The sequence below is a fragment of the Miniopterus schreibersii genome, assembly GCF_964146895.1.
Source record: "Miniopterus schreibersii genome assembly, chromosome: 18".
NCBI lineage: Eukaryota > Metazoa > Chordata > Mammalia > Chiroptera > Miniopteridae > Miniopterus > Miniopterus schreibersii.
Genome location: NC_138121.1, coordinates 28821252 through 28841760, shown reverse-complemented (window position 1 = coordinate 28841760; position 20509 = coordinate 28821252). Strand labels below are relative to the sequence as shown.

Below are 20509 nucleotides of genomic sequence, written 5' to 3'. Positions count from 1 at the left end.
CAGGAAATCGCACAGGGGCCTCTGGGGGAGCTCCATGTCTTCAGCCTCCATCAGCCAGGGACACCTAAATAGCAGGTGGGCCCAGCGGATGTGACGAGGTGGCCAGGCCCGGTGCCATGTGGAGGGTGGAGCCCAGGCACATGCGAACAGCACCACCAGGGCAAGACAGCTGCTTATCAAAATATTTTATTTTAGGAGACCCCTCAAAAAAAGACCCTCCACATTAGACAGACGCCCAACAATACCCTTGGCCTTTTTTTTTGGTCTTTTCTGTATTTTTTTTCATTTTCAAATCAACTAAAACAATTTGATGCTTAAAATAAAAGACAGGAAATATTTCCCAGTCAGACTTTAGTCAAGAATATATATATTTTTTTGATCCTGGGGAAGGGCAGGGACGGGGGAGAGGTTGCTCAGTAGCACTCGGTGTTCCTGTCCACAGTAGGAGGGCCGCATGGTGAGGACACGGCACACAGCAGGGCGCGAACTCGCCTGACTAGCAGAGGGAGGAAAAGAAGACGGGGAGGAAAAATGTATGGGCTGGCTGATCCCGGCACCTGGGACTTAAAATTTACATAAAACTGTGCCATGTCCTCGCTCGGTGCTATCTGCCTGCCTGTCTCTGCTCTGGGAAGGGACTGGTCAGTGTGGTTGGGAGAAGGCTGAGGTTCAGCGTCATCTTCATTACTTGTGTGTGGCTTCTTTTCCAGCTGAGAAACTTTTTTTTTCTTTTTTAATTTTTAAAAAGAATCACAGCCAAAATAAGACATTAACTGCAAAATCCAAAATGGCTGCGCTTACCCTATTTATAAAAACACATGAGTCTTTGCCTCTGGTAGGGGAGCCGAGCCCGCAGGGCCCATTACACTTTCCCGGGAATCTTGGCCCGCTTGCGAGCAATGGCGTCCTCCACGGCTTTGAGCTGTTTTAGGAGCTCCTCCCGCCTTGACAGCGTGCTGGCCTTCCCTGATTTGGTGCCTGTGGAGGCAGTGGTACCGGCATCTGAGACTTTACCAGGCACACTTGTGACCTTGCTGGAGCTCTTGGACTGTGGTGACAGTTGACGCTTCCTGTGAGGGTGAGGGAGGTTGTTAGAGATGTCCGAGTGCTGTCCCTCTCCGCCAAGAGCTTCCTGCCAGCTGGGGCACACGAGGCCCAGGCTGGGGCCTGGACCCTGTAAGCTGTACCTGCCAGGCAGAAGGCATCCTTTCCCCAGTGAATGGAGGTCCCTCCCATGGTAGAGCAGCATCCAGGGTCCAGCCCAGCACCCTGCTAACTTGTCCCTTCTGCTTCTGGTCCTTGTATGTGACCTCCCTCTGTGGTGAGGTGAAAGCCCACACCTCTGACTTAGGAAGACCCCTGAGGCCGTGGGGCTCAGGTGTGTGTGTGGGGTTGTACAGCTCTCTGAGTCCTGTGCCTGCCTTTGCCCTCCCCATATTGCATCCCTCATCCAACCCTTGCCCCCGAATTGCATGGTGCAGGTGCAGAGGGACTAAGGGCCAACTTCTTGAGAAAAGAAAACTACTCTCCTACTTCCTGTGCCTGAAATGGAAGGTACAAAAGAGCTGCAATCATTGCCTCCCAACCTCCCCCCCACCTCAGACTATGAGCTGAGGCCATTCCTCACTCCAGGGCCAGTGGTGGGGTAGAGTGAGACGTGTGGAGCTGCCTTCTTGCCTCCAGATCTAAGACATTCCTCAGCTGCTTCTGGGTCTGTCGGTCCTTCCTGAGGCAAAGGAGCCCATATGGTGTGGCCATGGCACAGGCGGGCACTCACCTGTCTGGCAGGGCCAAGGGAGCCTTGGAATTCTGGCCCCTCTGCCGCTCTGGCTTGGGGGAGCCGAGTCTCCCCCCTGACTTCCGGTCCCGAGAACCTGAGACAACAACATAAGGCCAGGGTCCCAGTTATACATGGAGCTGGCAGCAAAGAGGGCTGGTGCAGCTTTACTGCATGCTAGTGACCCCGTTCCAAAGAGCTGTTACAGCTCAGCACAGCTTCCTCCTTTTTACAGGAAGAGGAAGAAGGGCAGAGCTGGTGAGAAAGGAGGAAGGGGAGGCACTGATCATCACAGAGTGAGGGCCCAGGAGACCCCAAAAGTGGAGTCCAATTTGGGTTCCAGGTTTCCTGAGTCAGTATCTGAACAGACCACTGAGCAGTCAGACTGTTTTCACGTAACACCGTGACCCTGCCCACCCTTTGCATCCTCACAGCCTAGGGTAGAGTTTTCCAGAGCCCATGTGTTTTGTGCTATCACAAGAGATGAGAATCCAGCTGTTGTCTGTCAGCCAGGTATTAGAAATTTGTATTAAAAACCCACAAAAACCCAAAGCCCTCCAATATAGTAGCTTATCACTGTTAATTAAAAATAAATATTAATATTTCTTAGTTTTAACTCCTAGTATTGTAAATGTTGATAATTCACAAGGTCAGAGAAGTTCCTTGAGGTCCTCAATATTTTTAAGTAATGGATGATGATGTCCTGGTCCCTCTGCCCACCCGTCAGGCCCCTGCAGGGATAGAGCTCACCTCGGTCTGGGGATAAGTTGGCCCGCTTGGCTGGAGGGCTTTGCCTGTCCTTGTCTGAGGGCTCATATCGCTTCCTGCTTCCTTTATCAGCAGCCTGAAATGATGGGAGGGATCACAGTGAGGATGCAGGGTCTGAGCTATTGGCCACGAGGCGGAACAGTGAAAGGAACAGAATGGTGCTGTCCTCACACCCAGACCTGCTCTCTGCTCCCCTCTTCTGGGCTCCCTCTTCACCTATGCAGCCCTGAGTGAAGCAGGGCCCATGGTTTTGGGGCCTTTATTCTCTGTAGTGAATATGCCAGTAGAGATGCTGTGCTCCCTGTGGGGGCCACGAGCTGGGGACAGGACTCCAGCAAATTCAGTCTCTCGCCCCTTCAGTCCCACGGGGCCTTGTGGACATCAACTCACAGAAGTCAAGTTTGCTTTGTTTTCTGTCCCAGTGCTGCCTTGCGGGAACTGGCCAACCCAGGCACAGGAAGGAAGGCCAAGGGTACGTGTTCTCAGGGACAGGGAGAGCACCCACCACAGGGATGCTCTAGTGTCCCAGAAAGTGCTATAGCACCATGTGCCCATGAGCCCCTCCATTTCCCATAGAGCTGTCCATCAAGGCAGGTGGATGAGCAGGGGTGATATCTGGCCAGTAAGTTTAAACGGCCATTTGCTGTCCCCGCTCGGTCTCAATCCCAGGATGACCCTGAGGCACATGGTTCCCTGAAGCTCTCACCAGTGTGCCCACAGCCTCACCTTGTTCAGCAATGTCAACTTGATCTCCTTGTGTGCCACAAATGTACCCTGCTGGGGCTGCCCGGGGGGTGCCTGCTGGGGGGTTGTGGGTTGCTGGGAGGATTTACTGCCTGCGGAAGATTTTGAGGATTTGGGTGGCAGTGTGGATGAATCCCTTTTCCGCTTATCCTCTTTAACGCCATCTTCTTTTTTAGATTTTCCTGCCAACAAGAAATGCTCGGTCATGGTCACTGACACCACATAGTGGTTTCCCGAGTGCCACTTGGTGGAAGGGTGCATTATCAAGCAGGCAGGTGTGCTCAGGGACAAACTGAGAGGTCACCATGTTCTTGTCTGACCAGCTGCATGCAGTGCTGAGCGAGGCTATGTGCACCTTCCACGAAGGGCCTGCCTCTCCTCTGGAGTCACAACACCCAGGACACAAGGAGCCCCCATACCTTTCTCCTTCTTGGTCTGGGCTGGGGTGGGGGACCGTGAGCTGGCTGAGGACACAGGACTGGCCAGGTCTGCGTACATGTCGTCCGAGTCTACACTGTGCACCGAGCTGCTGCTCGACGTGGCACTGGACACTGAGGAGACGCTGCTCACGCTCAGGGACCTAGATGCATACAAACCCATTTGCGCCTGCGTGGCCCTAAAGGTGGGTTGACTGGCCGGGGGGGAGAGTTGTATGCCTACTTTTCCTAATTCCCAGTTTTAAGGAACACAGTGTACCCACCAAACCTGAAATTTCAGAGGTGACTCTCAGTAGTTTTAAAGTGCCACTTATATAGAGACACTCACGCTGATTGCTGGACAAGGACATATGACTAAGTGTGACCAAAGAGTTAGTGATGAAAGAACTGAGAGTCCCAGTTAATGATGTACAACAAAGGGAGAGCTTCAACCTGCAGTGACACCAGATGCTAGATGGGAGACCGATTTAACCCATAGCATGTCTCAGGAAAGCATGACAATGACAGCCAATCTCACGGGTCCTTGGTTCTGCCACAGCTCACGCTGTGCAAGGACTTGAAATGCACAAAGCTGCTACATCAGTGCCTGCTGAGTACTATCTCTTTAGCTCTGAGAAAACACCAATCACTGTTTCCTAAGGTTGTCAGATGCTGGAACAGGGGAGGGGGAAAGAGAGCCCCAGATTTTTTTTAAAGGTTAGGTCTTTAAACCTGTTTAGAAAGATTTGGGAAAATCTTTTATAAACCACCTGCTGCCTAGAAATAAAAGAGGAAGTTTGACTTAAGGAATCTAAGAACTGATTCAATACTGTCTTCTTTTAAATACCTACATAGAATTCTTTTCTGCTATTTTCTCAGATTTTTAAAAACTGCCTCTCCCCAGCTGCCTCAGGCACAACAGGCCAGGGCAGGAACCACCCCTCTGTACAAAAACGAGCATGAGGCCTCCAAGCCAGCCTCTCTCAAGCCCACTGAACTGGAAGCACCTTGGCTTCTTTAAGCCTGTCAGGTACTTATGGGGACAGAGGGCATCTCAGCCCCTCCGCATGCTTGGAGCCAATGGACCAGGTTCCCTACTACGTAAGCGTAAGTCTGTTTTCTTCTCTTCGTCCAGGTGGAGCCAGCCAGCCACGCTAACCCTGAACAGCACTGAGTGATGGCTACAGCTGTTAGCCATAGGCTGTTGGAGGGAGAAGGAATGCCCACACTGAGGTAACCTCTTCCAAGGCTCCTGGGTCCTGACTGGGAGGCAGGAGCAAGGGCAGAAGCTGATGGGGACTGGGGCCAGAGAGATGCTGAAAATGACCTGGATCTGGAACTAGAACCGCTGTAGCTGCTGCCGCTGCCACTGCCACTGATGGTCCGCCTGCAACACAACCAAAAGTACTGCCACTCACATCTCTGCAGAATTGACAAAGGGCAGACAGTCTCTCCTCAAAACCAGGGCTAATCACTGGCCCGAGACAGATGTTTAACCAGTAAATTACCACAGACTTGGAAATGGGTAGGGCTCTATTTTAAGTGTTTTTTCTCAAAAAAAACCCCCAAAACCAAAAAAACCTCTCTTCAGCGCTGCCCCCCCTTCCAGGGAAGATTCTGGGTGTTAAGCGAGCGCCTGGATTGTTTTGCCCAGAAGTGCCCCCACCACTTCAGCACCAAAGAAACAGAAATCCCCATGAGGCTCCCTGAGAGTGGTGTGCTCACCTCCTGGGGGGGGTCCTGGCTTGGCGCTCCCTCCTCCTGGCTTCACGAGGGTCTCCTGGCTTGGCAGGCTCAAGGGTGGGGGCAGTGGTCTTGGGGGCCTGTGGTGGGGCTGGAGGTGGGGCTGGCTTCTTCATCACCTTCTCTCTGTGTCATGAGATGGAAAGAGGTCAGACCTGCTAGAGGGGCCTCAGGGTGTAACCTCAGGGCATCACCGGAAGGCCAGGTGGGCTGTTGATGCCGTATATCTCACCAGGCTCTTGGAATGTTTCGGAAGCTACAGAGTACCAGCCCTACTTCCCCTCACAGGCAGGAGCTGGAGGTGCATTGGCAGCAAGAAGATGGCTCATCTGAGGGCTCTCAAGAATAGCCAAGAGCTGGCACCATGCTCTCCCAGACCTGCCCTGCATGTGGGGGTGGCCCCTCGAGGGTGCTTGGGGCACGCTTACATGTGGAAACCACACTGCAGTCAAGAAAACAGCCCCCAAAGCTTTTTTCTACTATCAGCATGGGAAAACATTCTGCCAGTTGTTTTAGTGGTGCTGAGTACTCCTGATTCAGATGGAGCACAGAGCATGCTCCAGAGACCTTGTCAACAAAGTGATGTCAGCAGGAAACAAAGTCTTAGTTAAAAGCAAGCTGCTCAGCAATGTCAGGGGTGAATCAAATCTGTGCCAAATCAAAATCCATGCTGATAAAATGCAGAAAAAAGTGAGCTGCTCAGGATTTCCTAAATGTTTTTGAGGCCTTTTAGCTCACTCCATTTAGGATAAAAATCTTGCAGTGTGTAGCTTTAACACGGGCCACACAGTAGGTGTGAGGCTATTTCCCCACTAAACAAGTAACTACAAGAACAAGTCAGGAAGCAGGGCCTGTGATGGCAAGGACAGGCCCCATGGCAGGCACACAGGCCCAGTCTGCTCACACAGAGGCTGCCTTGCCCCTTACATGGCAGGATTCATTTAACCAACCTCCCTGAAGTGCCTGGTGGAAATACTGCACGTCAGATGTTGTAGAAATTAGGTGTCTGTATGTTTCTAACTTCTCCCATTAGTCACACATTCCAGGAGCAGCAAAGAAGGTGAAGACGAGATGGAGTTTGGCAGCCTGCTCTTGACTATGCACTGCTGAGTGCACGGGGGGAACACCCTCCCACTTGCCTGCCTGGTAAGAGTGGAGTTGGTGACTTCACTGTGCTGCACTTACTTGGAACCCCAAGGAGCACAGCCATTACCATACTCCAAGCAGGGGTGCTGGAGCATAAGCACTGTATGTGGCCCCTAGGTCCACACGCCCACCTCTAGGGGTCCTATCTATAGTTCCCATGGGCTTGTCCACATATGTGACAAGAGGGAGGGAGAAAGCTGCATGCTGCCAGCCTAGCCTGACCACTGGGCACTTACCCTGCTTTCCCAGGAGGCAGAACTGGCTCCCCCTTGGTTCTGACAGGTCTGTGTGGGGAAGGCGTCGGTGACGGGGAGGGGGACGAGGAAAAGGACCGGGACCTAGGAGTAAAGAGAGGAGTGAGAAGGGAGCACCACAGCACCCTTGGCCAAGTCTGAGCACGCTGGGGACGCCGTCACAAATTCAGAGAAGGACATCATGAATTTCTACTTATTTGCCTCAGATTTAAAAATGGGTTTCAAAAGAAAAAATAAAAAAAAATAAAAAATAAAAATGTGTTTCAGACAGTTCTTGGTCATTTCATAACATACATCACGAGAGGGGAAAGGAGAGTGCTGAGGGGATGGCTGGTGACAACACTGGGGAGTCCTTCTGAGGCCCTGAGCCATGGGGCATGTGAGCTGTATGGACAGGATGGGAAGGGCACAGGCTCTGCTGTGTGCGTACGAAACCCCAACGAGGAAACACGCAGTCTGACCGGGCCATGGCAGTACGGGAGAAACAGAAGGCCAAGAAGGGCAGCCGAGACCCAGGTGGCTGGAAGGTGGGGGTGGTGAGGGTGGATCCAAGAGTGGCCAGCAGCACAGGCCCACGAACAAACGTGGCAGTGCTCTGAAGCAGAGATTGGTCTGGCCCAGGGAGTGTTCCAGCTAAAGGAAATTGTGATGAGCTCATTTGGACAAAAGTTGCAGGGGTCAGAGGATGGGAAAGGGTTGCTGGGCTGGGTGGAGTTACAGGAGGCATGGCTTGGCCAGGCTGCTGCCTGTACCATCCCAGGGTTCACATGACATCACAAAGGAGGCAGCCCTCTGAAGGGTTTATGGGTTTGCTGTATTTTTCCCCTAGAAACTGTTGTGTAAGATTTTCGACACTTTCAGCGAAGCAACACCAACAGCTAAGCGAAGATCAGGCTGCTACAGTCATACATGCTGCAGTGTATAAAGACAGAGCCACACAGGAAAAATGCCCATTCCTCCTCCGTCCTCACACTTGCTGCCCTTGGCTGGGAGACAGGAAGGAATGCCAGGCTCACTTCCAAGGAGCTTAACATTCTGCAGCCCCAAATCACCACCTGGGGGTCACCCCCTCAGAGCAACCTCCTCCCTGGTTGCCATTCCTCAGAAGGCTGCTGCAGAGCCAGTGCCCACCCGGGGTGCTACAGGTGGCACTCACGTTCTGAGGGACCACATGGGCCTGCCCAGGAGCCAGTGGTGGCATGGAGCCAGGGAAGAGGTCTGCTGAGGGACAGACATTGGAATAGAGTCCCAGCCAGACATCAGTAGAGTATAAACAGAAGCCAAGGGGAAGGCTAAGTGGTAAAGAAAGTGCACTTAATTTTGTGGAAATGGCTAATTATGTCCAAACTGAAAATATCCTGAAACTGGTTCAGGACACAGGGCGCGTCCTGAGTGGAGTCTCTTTAGAACTGGATGAGGAGGCCGAGCATCCTCCTTGGGGCCCACCTCCTGCAAGGGCAGCTGGGTTCCCACTGACTTTCTCCTGCTTGCTGCTGAGCCCCCGCCCTTCTGTGCCTAATTCAGCGGAGGAGCCTGGCAGGCACACCAGGCTGATGATGGTTCTTTCTCCTGCTGTGTGTAGTTTGGGCCTTGTCATAGCTGTTCCAGTCCTGTCCCTGACCTTAGAGACTCAATGCCATGGGGCCTCCTCAATCTCTCCCAGTGTCCTCTGCATACACAGAGGAAAAACGAGGTAATCACATGTTGTGACTTCTAAAATTTCTCAGTTTCCCAGCTGGGTCTCAGGCTTCCTCCCACAGTTCACCAGCCTTGTTTCTTAAATGAAGTCACCCAAGGTTTCTCCCATTGTAGATGCTCTGATCGGTATCTTTTCTGTCTTTCCACTCATCTCCTACACACAGCAGCCCATGGCTGCCCCGTGACCAGCAGTTGTTCTATAACCCCTGACTACTGCTTCAACTTCCGGCAGGAAAACTGTGAGGCCCCAGGGCCCACAGCTGACTCTCCACATACTTGGTGAGACTATTCTGGAAACAACAGTACCTGGAAGAATACGTAGGCAACTTGGGATGACTTGGGCCACACCCAGAGGTGCCCAAGTTCACTGTACCTGATGAGTTCTGGGGACATACCTGGACCGGCTGCCTGAGAAGGAGCTGTGTCTGGAAGACCGGCTAGAGTAGGAGCTGTAGGATGAGGACCGGGACCGAGACCGGGAAGAACCAGAGCCAGAGTAGGACGAGGACCGTGAAGACGACCTAGAGCATCCAAGGGGGAGAGAAGAGAGGCCAGGTCTTCCTCCTCCCCTGCCCTGCCCACTGGTGCCAGGCCTGCTGTCCTCAGATGCAGGCCCAGATGACATGGCTACACCCATTCCCAAATACACCCCCCCACACACAGAGATACACACACAGATGTACCCCCTTATACTCACAGACATACCCACCCAAATACATACCTCCTTCACACAGACACATAAAGATATAGCCCCCACACTCACACAGACACAGACAGACACACCACAGATATATACCCCTCCACGCTCACACACACACACCTGCCCTCCGGACACCTTTGTGGCTATGCTGCAGTCCCATTGCCCTTTTGGTGGGAATGGTGTTTAGAGACCTGGATGCTGGGCATCTCACTGTTCCTGTGACACAGCTCCCAGGCCTTCAGCGTACAGAGGAAGGACATGTGTGCCTGTGTGTGCAGGCGTCTGTGCACACATGTGTATTTCTTTATTTGTCCATCTGTGCATATAGTCTCCCCTGGACTCCCCCCTTCCGATCTGTAATGCCTGTCTCTGGCAGGGAGAGATCCAGCTCTCACCACCCACAACTTCCTCACCTGTTTCCCTAGAGCTAGTGTACACACAGGTTTCAGAGCTGCTAACCCTGACTCCCAGGAGAAACAGACGGACTGACTAGATAGGACTCATGCTGTTACACTGGGTTTTCCACTCTGTCTCTCTCCGAGTGACCCGGACACGTGTTCTCCTCGCACAACACCCCCCTCCCCGGTTCACTGGCCAGGTTTGTGTTGCACTCTGAGTCGCCTGCATCCTGGCTGATCTCAACATGTGATGCTGTAACAAACAACCTTCTAAGCGCCAGTCTAGTTTGCTGCTGACGCTCTAGTAGCCAGTTACTCAGTAAGTTGAGACCAACAAACGCCTGCATAGTCCTGCTGACTTTTCCCCAGGCCATGACAGCATATCGCTCCTGTGGTGTTTATGAATCAGCCATTCACACCAGCCTGCCTCCTTACCTGGAGGAATTGGAGGCAGAGGCTGATGAGGCTGATGTTTTTCGACGCCTTCGTGCACGGCTGGGGGAGACTGATACCCCAAGTTTCTTCTTGGGAGACTTGGACCGGCGCCAAGGGTCTTTCCACTCATCTGCTCGCTTCACCTGTGGCCCAGTGGAGGCTGCCTCCTTCTTTGGTGGCTCAGCTTGACGGCTAAAAACACAGAGAGGTTAGCAATTCTCGGGCCACCTTCCATTTGATAGTATGGCTATTTTGTGAAAGAAACTGAGAGGTGAGATTATGACTTAATTGGTTTGAGAAATGCCTGAAAATAAAAATAAAGGGTCATCCATAAGAGGTAGCAGACATTCCACTTCCAACCATACTTATCTTGAACAAGCACAGCTCTCTCCATAAATGGTTTCTGCTCACATGTGTCTTTTTCAGGGGAACATCCATCTTTCTCCTTCATACCTAACCATACTGGTGTTTCCTTTTTGGAGTATAATTATTGAATTCCTAGCTTCCCCACTACACTGTAAGCTCTGGGAAGGACAGGGATGGAGACAGCCTTATCTAACACAAATTCTCTAGGGCTGGTACACAGTGGTTACGCAATACTTATGAAATTAAAGGGTAATAAAGTATTTTTTGTTTTCAAATGCATTTGAAATTTTGTGAGTTACCAAACCCAAGTCTTAAAACACTGATTTAATCTACCCAGAGAATATCCTCATTAAAACCCCAGAGAGAGAAGAGATGAGGAAGTGGCCCAGAGAAAGTCACAGGTGCTCCTAAACAATAGCCATTAACTACAAGTGTCCAGACTGAGGGCTGGTGGGTCAGTGAGAGGAGAATCTGCTGGGCTCAATGGCAATTTCTCCCAATTCCTGGCCAAACTATGTAAATACTGATTTCAGGTGGGCAGATGAGACCAACTGGAAATGAATCAAAGCATAAACGTGAAAGCCACAGCCTACACTAGAGAAACTGGGAGTGGAGGGAGGCGGTGTTCACTAGTCCTGACGGGGAGACCACCCACCACTGTCCAGGAGCTCAGGGAGGAGAGAAAGCGGGAGCGGGAGGCCCAGCAGCCCTTGGGAAGAAGCTGGGCACCAAACCAGAAACACCTACACATCCCTACTTAAACATGAGCCAACACAGTCCCAGGACTATTAACAGCAGTTTAATACAAAGGTATCTGCTGGCGCTATGATTTTTTTTTAAAAAAACTAATTAAAAAATCATTAAGTTCACCCTGGCCGGTGTGGTACAATGGTTAGAGCACTGGCCCGTACAGTTGCGTTTGCTCCCTGCCCCAGGTCGGAGCATGTGCGGGAGGCAACCAGTTGCTGTGGTTCTCTCACAGAGATGTTTCTCTCTCTCTCTTTTCCCTCTCCTTCCCTTCCACTCTCTATGAAAAAGCAATGGAAAAAATATCCCCAGGTGAGGATTAACAAAACAAAACACAAACAAACAAAAAATTATAAGTTCATTTAAAATTTTTAGAAAATACACAAAGTAAAGACTAGGAAATAAAATCCTGCTCTCTCACTCTCCAGGGACAGCCAACATTTAGCATCTCTGTATTTCCTCTCCACCTTTCTCTTTTTCTCATGATGCTCACTCACACATGTGCCTACACTCACTCTAAACACAGCTGGGACCTGCCTGTGACTGCTCGGCCGGAAGCCGGAGCATCTCTTCCCATGTCATCTATCTATGGAGATATGGTCTTTCTTGACTGTGTGATAATTCACTATCAGGTGCTATATAATCTGAACATTTCTACACTGTTAGATGTTTTTTAACTTTTAAAAAACACAAATAACATTAAAATGACCCTTTATATACAAATCTTATTAACATCTTATCTTTTAAGGTCAAATTCCTAAGAAGTGAAACCAGTGGGTCAAGAAAATGAGCATTTTACAGGTTTGTGGTAAACTGTCAAACACTGTCCCCTAAAGCGAAAAACCAACTTATAATAACCCCACTGCTGTGAAGTACCACCCATTTTACCTGACTCTCAACAATGCAATGCTGGGTTCCTGTGTTACCAGTGAAACACCATAAGCACCACCAGATAAAAATAAACCCCAAATCCTGGCAACTGTGGGGGTCTCCAGGTCTAGGTGGTTCATACTAAATGCTATTCTTGCTAAATGTTAACTGGAACCCAACAACCGCACACACAGAAATGGGCTCCTATTTGTTCCCGGCCGCATCTCCAATGGCTGGAGGGCTCTGTCTTCTATGCTTCCTGGCACCTGTGAGTTCTGGTCATCTGCCTTGTTCTTGGCCAATTTTCCAGTAAGCTCCTCATTTATGAAGAACTGGAACCCTTTCCCAGGCTATTTGCTTTTTAAGATGATGGGTGGTGGTGACTGACATAAAGGGCCTAACATTTTAACTGTCAAAGCAATTCCTTTTCCTTCTCTTGGGTAGCTTCTTTTAGGCTTACAGAGACCTGTGTTCCAAGTCATATTCACTTGTATTTTTCTTCTAGTTGACCTAGAGTTTCTTTCAACTATTCATTCCTGAAGCACTGGCTAACCAGCTTCTTTTCCAAATGATATGTAATGTGATGCCATCTTTGATGTATATAAATACTTTTTTTTTTTTTTTAAATATATCTTTATTGATTTCAGAGAGAGGAAAGGAGAGGGAGAGAGAGAGAGATAAGAAACATGAATGATGAGAGCATCATTGATCAGCTGCAGCCCACAACCAGGGCATGTGCCCTGACCAGGAATCGAACCCTGATCGCCTGGATCCTAGGTCGACGCTTAACCACTGAGCCACGCCTGGCCGGGCTGATGTATATAAATTCTTATTCTGAGGGGGGAGTGCTCATGAGCTGAGCTCTCCCATTAATCTATCTACTCTCATTCTAGAATCGTATCTGTAGATAGATCCACAATATACAGATGGTCCCCAACTTATAATGGTTTGACTCTGATTTTTCAACTTCATGGAGGCGTTAAATACATATTCAGTAGAAACTATACTTCTAATTTTGATCTTTTCCCAGGCTAGTGATATTTGGTATGTTCCTTTCTTGCAATGCTGGGCAGCAGCAGGTCCTAGTCAGCCACACAATGGTGAGGGTCAACAACCAGTAATATATAGCGTATTCATTTTGTTACATAATTCTGCCCAACTGTAGGCTAATGTGAATGTTCTGAGCATGTTTAAGGCAAGCTGGGCTATGCTATAATATTTGGTAGGTTAGGCATATTTTAAAATTTTATTTTCTAATCCTCACCCAAGGATATTTTTTTCCCACTGCTTTTCAGAGAGAGTGGAAGGGAGAGAGAGTGGGAGGGAGGGAAACACTGATGTGAGAGAAACACATCAATTGGTTGCTTCCCACATGCGCCCCTCTCGGGGCCCAGGGATGAGCCTGTGACCAAGGTACATTGTGCCCAAAATCAAACCCGGGACCCTTTAGTCTGCAGGACGATGCTCTAACCACTGAGCAGAACCGACCAAGGCAGGTTAGGCATATTAAATGCAACTTTGACTTACGATATTTTCAATGTATGATGGGTTTATTTGGGATGTAACCCCATTTTAAGTTTAGAAGCATACTTTTACTTTTCAAAGACTTCTTGATATGTCCTGCCTATGTTTATCTACAGAAGATCTTTAGCAACAGTCAGACCCTGCTCCCCCATTCCCACTGGGCTTTGGGCTAGAATGTTATTAAACTTATTAATAGCATCTTGCTATTTATTCATGCCTTCTTTAACAGGTGTCAGCAAGGATAACAATTTTCTTCATAAAAGGTCCTGCCTTTTGGGGGTAGATTTTTAGTTATTATTATGAATTCTCCACCACCAGAATCTCAGCATCTTGGCTTATATTTGGCCTTGCTCTAACCAGCATCTAGTTATATTATATCAAAACATATAAAAACCATTACCTGTGGATATTTTCAAAACTGTTTAATCAATCAATCCACCAACTAGCAAGTTCCATGCCTACTATTTGCCAAGAGTTTCACATCAGGAGCAACACCCAACATTTAAAAACTGCCCTAAGGACACACTAAATTGAGGCATAAAATCCCTGGTAGCTTGGCCCAAACCCTGAGAGCTATTACCACATAAGCTCATAAGCGTGTCTACCTGGAAAAGTAATCCAGGAAGGAAGCGAAACTTGTCTGACGATTCCAGCCTGTGACAGGCCATCTGGGAGCTGCTTTCACCTTTATACTTCCTGTGTTATTCTCATTCTAAAAATGCAACAGGGAATGGAACACCTTGGTCACTAGGTTTTCATTAGTCATCAACGTGGCCTAGCTCTGTCAACTTGCAGTCCTTCTACGACAGGGAGAGAGGAACAGTTGGAAATTAAGGGGATGATTCATGACACAGCCATGACAGTACTGAAAGTTCTTTGTTAGGGATGAGGAAGGCGAAAGAATGCTAAACCCTGCCCCATCACAGCATGGAAAAGAAAACCACTTGAGGTCACAGAGAGGTGGCAAACACAGGCCTCCATAATCATTCAGAGGCAATGTTCCCTTACCAGGAAGAATCTTTCATTCACTCTAGAGATAAGACTATGGGTTTCAAATGGAGCTGGCTCATTTAACAGTGCCAGAACAAGGCCTGGAGGTGTCCCTAAAGTCTCATTTTCTGGGCGGGTGCCATGGATGGGCCTGAACACTCACATCACACCCAGAGCGAGCCCTACACGGATGGAGCATAGAGCTGGCACCACTTTCCCACTGAAAATATGTTAATAATATAGGTGGTACTTGGATATAGAAAATTATGCAGTTGGAACACAATGTGAAGTTCAGGGATCACTGTGTTAGGGAGTCATTCTGTAGACCATCACAGTCAAATATTAATGAGCTGAGTCTCTCCCCAGACTTGGGGACCCAAAGCAGGAAGCAATGCTTTGACACTTGGATGCAAAACTTGTATCACCTATTTTAATGGTGTTTTGAAAAGAATGACTGGATTGATCAATAAAAAGTCCATTAAAAATTCCATTTGGGAAAAATGTTCATATTATATTGAGGAAGGGCAGAGGGCAGAGGCAAAATCAGGTATGCTCCTGAACTCTCACACACTGGGAATGTGCCCAAGATGTGACAGCAGCAGCCATCTACCTCCAGGACATCTTTTCTCCTTTTCTTTTTATTCTCCAGAAAGTTTCTCAAATCATCATGGTTTACATTACAGAAAACACCTCAAATGCTATTTAATTTTTCTTCCATTTCCGCAAAGAAAATCTTTTAATACTCTTGACCAGTACAAACTCTCAGGACTTCATGAGTAATTGGTTTTAGTGACATGTTCTCATCTATTACAGGACCCTCAAAGGGGAAGGAAAGTGCACCTCCGCTGACCGAAAGCACTGGAATGTGAAGTAGCTCATAAAGAGCACAATGCCATGGATGTCAGTCGTCAATGGTCCCTAAACGAAACAGCATCAGGGCCTGCAAATTAAACACAATCCAGTAAGGGAACAATAACTAGAGAGCAGGGCTTAGGCTGATATGCCCTGGAAATCCTGGTGAGGCTGGCACCCCTGACCATGGAGCCCCTGACCCAGGTCCCAGGTGGCCAGACAGGTTTGCTCAGGCTGAGGGGTCATTCTGGTACCTCAAGCCAATGGCAGAGAATTGGGGCTGCTTCTGCTTTCAGAGAGAGCTCAAGACACCGGAAGCCGAAGCCCTTCTCTCACTGAATGACAATAACCCAGAGGAGAGCCTGGAAAACCAGAGACAAACTACTCCCAAAGGGAAAACAGGTTTGCCATGCCACCTATCAAAGCCGAAGATGTGGAAGGGAAGAAACCCCAGCTGAACGAAAACAGCTGGCGAGGTAGGACCTCAGTCAGGAATACTGACATCAAGAGCTGGCATAATAGATTTGGAATTTGCCTGAATACTTCTAAACAGAGAGAGGGTAAAAAATCCTTCAGTAATCTCTGATGGAGGAAGTGGCCTTACCCAGGCACAGATACGACACAATCTTATCTCCCAGGCACCTGATCCTTTGTTCAAGGCCATGGAGAGAGACTTCAAGGAGCAGAGGTCAGGTGATCTAGGACTCAAACAAAATGTCACAACAAGATACAACAAAGGGGCCTTGAGTCAACTCAGGAGGAGCTCACATCTTACATCAGCAACAGAGGTTTTAGTGGCAATGATGCAAGGTCGCCATAGCGAGCGTGTCTGGAAACTCCAACCTGGGCAGCTGCCAGGTTTGGGGTCAAAGGTAAAAAGAAAAAAAAGATAAAAAGTATGAAGGTTCTTTTTTAACATCAAAAGGGATAAACATCTAATAAAGATACAAAAAAAGGGAATATGAAGCACATGGATTTTCTCTCAGCTGAATTCACACTCATGTTTGGAGAAGTTCAGAACACTTTTCATAGCAGCTCCTCTGCTGCTATTTCACCTGGGAACCTTTGTGGAGCATTACATCACCTCCCTTAACAATGAGCAGGACTGCCCAAAGAGGTCAGTGTTTGGGGCTGCCATTCCCCTTTCCTGGACTACCCTGGTGGCCCCTCCTGCCTGGCCTCCAAGTGCACACCGCCTCTGAATACCTTCCTGTCCCATGCCATACCAGGCAGGAGGCTCCCATTCCCAGTTCACTGGGGTGGACGCCTGCCAGGAGAAGAAACTCCGAGCCCCAATCTCTCCCTCCCTCTGGAATGCCCACCTTGCGTGAAGTCCTGTGCATTCCCCACTCAGGCCTATCATTACTTTTTATGATCCACCCAGCTGGCTGTAACCCCTCCTCCAACTTCCACCATGCTGCGTGGCCCTCTTAGGAACTTACACACAAGTAAGAATGTGATCTAACTTGTATATACTATTCCCATTTCTCAACTCTGCGTCCCTCACAGGACTGAGGAGAAGGCCTGCAGCACATGCCAATACATGCTGAATCAACAAGACCCAGAGCAAATCCCAGAACCCTGATTGGGTGGCCCTGATAGAGTAGGGCTTTCCAAGGTGACAGTCCTTCTAAGGGAGGCTTGTGAAGGTGGGGGCAGGACAGATAGGGTTTCCCCAGTGAGGGGGGAAAGATCCATCACGTCAATTCTCAGATTCTGAAAACATATTTAAACTTAATCACAAGCAGGTAAACCTGAGAGAACTGTAACTACTAACAACTTACATTTTAAGTTCTGGGTGAACAGAAAAAAAAATCTGTACTATTTCAAGTGGTGGGCAGGTATCATTAGGATTTCCTGTTTCCATGGCGAGTACTTATCATTAGAATACATTTTCTGAATTTCCAAGACCATGAACACTGGCTTAGGTTCTTCATGTCATTTCTTCACTTAAAGAAGGTATATTTTTTCTCAAAAGTCCTGGGCACAAGAATTTTTTCCAAGCTAAGCAATTAAGCCCTGCCCAGGACAGATCAGGATGAGAAAGGTAAAACAGGCTTATTAAATTCTCAGGGGAGTGTCTTTTGTGCTAACAGAAAGATCAGTGACTGTTTTAAAGTTGAGCCTAAGTGCTGAGGATCTTCCTTTTTAAGAAACATCCATTTGTTGTTCCAAATTTTTATTTTATTTTTATTTTTAAAGAATAGTTTGTTGAATTTTGGAGATACAGGAAGGGTGAGGGAGAGAGAAAAACACTGATGTGAGAGCCCAACATTGATAGGCTGCCTCCTGCACGCCCCCACTGGGGATTGAGTCCACAACCCAAGCATGAAGGGGAATCGAACAGGCAACCTCCTGGTGCACATGATGCTGCTCAACCAACTTAGCCACACCGGCCAGGGCAGTGCTGAGGATCTTGAGCAGTTTGACCACCTGGCTCATCAGAGAACATTAAATATAATGACAGCCGGGAGTGGAGTGGGAGGTCGGGTGACCTGCCCATCGCAGGGCCTCAGAACAGTGCCATCCTGCTTCCAAGGGTTACGCACATCCTGTGTAGCTGCTGACGGCAGTCCAGGTGTGGTCGTCTGACACATTCAGGATCAGCAAATGCATCTGATACCACCAGGCAGGCCTAGGTACACTCAATCCCAACTCATAATGTTCAAATTCAGTAAATCAATGAATTTCACCATATTAGATGTGCATATCAATGGAATGGCACTGAAAGGTGATGATAAACCACTCACTGCTGGAGACAAAGTAGAGAGGAAACCTAGAGGACCAGCACCATGCTGGGCATGGCCAGGGGAGAAGCTGCTGGGCCCAAGAAAACAGGGAGGGAAAAGTCACCATAAGCTGAGGGAAACCCAACATATACACACACACACACTTTTTTTTTTTCTCAAAAAAAACAGCACAGTCTCACCGACCAGTCAAAGCAGACCTGAGTAACCATCACCCTTCTCTCTAGGGCAGCAGCAGAAACACACAGGGCAGGGATTCATGTTTAACTGCTATCACCCTCCCTAACCTCAGCTATTCCCTGACCCGGAGGGCGACCCTAGAATAGTGGTTCTGAGCCTTTGTGGGGGAGTTACAAATTCCTTTGAAGGAGGATATACATGTTCCCCAACCCACCCTAAGACCCCTAGTGTGCCTCAAACTGGAAACCTGCAGGTTAGCACGCTAACACCAGGGCAACTGCGAGGGTGAATTGACAGCCCACCAAACACCTGCACTGACAGGCCGTGCATAGGACGCTGGCAGCCAGAGACGACCAGAAACCCATCTGGGAAACAACCAGGCTTCAGTGAGTGTGAAAAAGGGGCAGGAAGAGGTGCTCTCTTATGAGGATTAAGCAAATCTCCTAGGAAATGAGGAGCCTGCCATTTCAACCCCAAGGGGCATCAAACCTCAAATGCATATCTGAATGTTTAGTAACTAGCTTTAAGGATGACAGGCAGTCTGAGAAATTCCTCTGGGAAGGTCCCAGTTACTATTTATATCTAGAGTGAAATTAATTTGCCTATGCCAAAGAACATCCTGGTTTCCTGCCTCAGCTCCACATGGAAAGCACAGCTACTGGCTTGGCTATAAAGAGAAGACTGAGGTTTCACAAAAAAATTTCCCCCTATCTACATAAATACATTCTATAGAACTGCATAAAGGTTATTGTTAAAAGGTTCTGCTCTATCTAAAAGTAGCACCACTATCAGAGTGGGCGGAAGTTCTTAAAAGACATACATACTGGGTGAAGACCGATGCAATCACTAAATACTGTGACACCGCATTCTAGCCTAGTTTTGGGAATTGTGACACCCTATCACCATGTTTTCATCTCCTCCCCTTTCTAATGGTACAATGTGGATTTTGGGTGAATGTAGGTACAAAGTATTAATGGATTTCAATCCATTTTGAATTTAAAAAATCTGAAGCTTGGAATCAGGTTTTTAAAAAAGTTTTTTCAACTATAGTTGACATTTTCCCTATGAAGATACACAATCAACAGATATTTGAAAAAAACACTCTACATCACTAATCATCATAGAAATGCAAATCAAAATCACAATGAGGTATCTCCTCACACCTGTCAGAATGGCTATTACCCTAAACAAACAAACCAACCCTAACAAACAAAATGCCCAAACAAACCCAAGAAACAAGGGTTGGTGAGGCTGTAGAGAATGGAGAACCCTGCACTGCTGGTGAGAATGTAAACCGGTGCAGCCGCTATGTAAAACAGTATGTAGAGTCCTCAAGAAATTAAAAAATTAAAAATAAAACTACCATGTGACCCAGCCATCCAGTTCCATTTCTGGGTATACACCCAAAGGAAATGAAATCACTCGAAAGGTATATGCACTCCCATGTCCACTATAGCATTAGTCACAATAGCAAGGCATGGAAACCACTGGAGTGTCCATCAACAGACGAATGGATAAAAAAAAAAGTGGTATCTATATATTCAGTGGAATATTATTGGCCATGAAAAAGGACATCCTGCCATTTTCGACAACATGAATGGACCTTGAGGGCATTATGCTAAGTGAAATAAGCCAGGAAAAGACTCAATGTTCTCACTATATATTCTCATGTTGGAATCTAAAAACTCATAGAAACAGAGTAGAATGGTGGCTGCCATGTGCTAGGGGGTGGAGGAAATGAGATGTTAGTCAAGTGGTACAAATTTTCAGTTATAAAGTTAGTTCTGGGATCTAGCATATAGCATGGTGACTAGAGTTAACAATACTGTATTGTGTACATAAGTTGCAAAGAGAGTAGACCTTAAATCTTATCACCACACACAAAAAAGGTAATTATGTGAGGTGAAGCTGGTGTTAACTAATCCTAATGTGGTAATCATTCACAACACAAATGTATCAAATTATCACATTATACACCTTAAAATTACATATGTCGCCTGGCTGGGCGTGGTTCAGCGGTTGAGCATCGACCTAGGATCCAGGCGACAGCGGTTCGATTCCTGGTCAGGGCACATGCCCGGGGTTGAGGGCTTCATCCCCAGTCGGGGGTGTGCAGGAGGCAGCCGATCAATGACTCTCTCATCATTGATGTTT

The 20509-nt window shown here is 48.1% G+C and overlaps 1 protein-coding gene across 3 annotated transcripts in view; it reads right to left on the bottom strand.

Moving 5' to 3' along the window:
* Nucleotides 1–170: 170 nt before the first annotated feature.
* The window catches only part of ZC3H18 (zinc finger CCCH-type containing 18), a 55511-nt gene continuing 35172 nt past the window's right edge, over nt 171–20509 (bottom strand). For all 3 annotated transcript variants that reach the window (XM_081118004.1, XM_081118002.1, XM_081118003.1), the window contains 10 exons: nt 10080–10271; nt 8942–9067; nt 6831–6932; nt 5431–5574; nt 5033–5092; nt 3709–3869; nt 3272–3471; nt 2528–2621; nt 1778–1874; nt 171–1070 (listed from right to left, as the gene is read on the bottom strand). In XM_081118004.1, the coding sequence (XP_080974130.1) occupies nt 863–1070; nt 1778–1874; nt 2528–2621; nt 3272–3471; nt 3709–3869; nt 5033–5092; nt 5431–5574; nt 6831–6932; nt 8942–9067; nt 10080–10271 (1384 nt within the window). In that variant the 3' untranslated portion in view covers nt 171–862. The remainder of the gene's footprint in view (nt 1071–1777; nt 1875–2527; nt 2622–3271; nt 3472–3708; nt 3870–5032; nt 5093–5430; nt 5575–6830; nt 6933–8941; nt 9068–10079; nt 10272–20509) is intronic.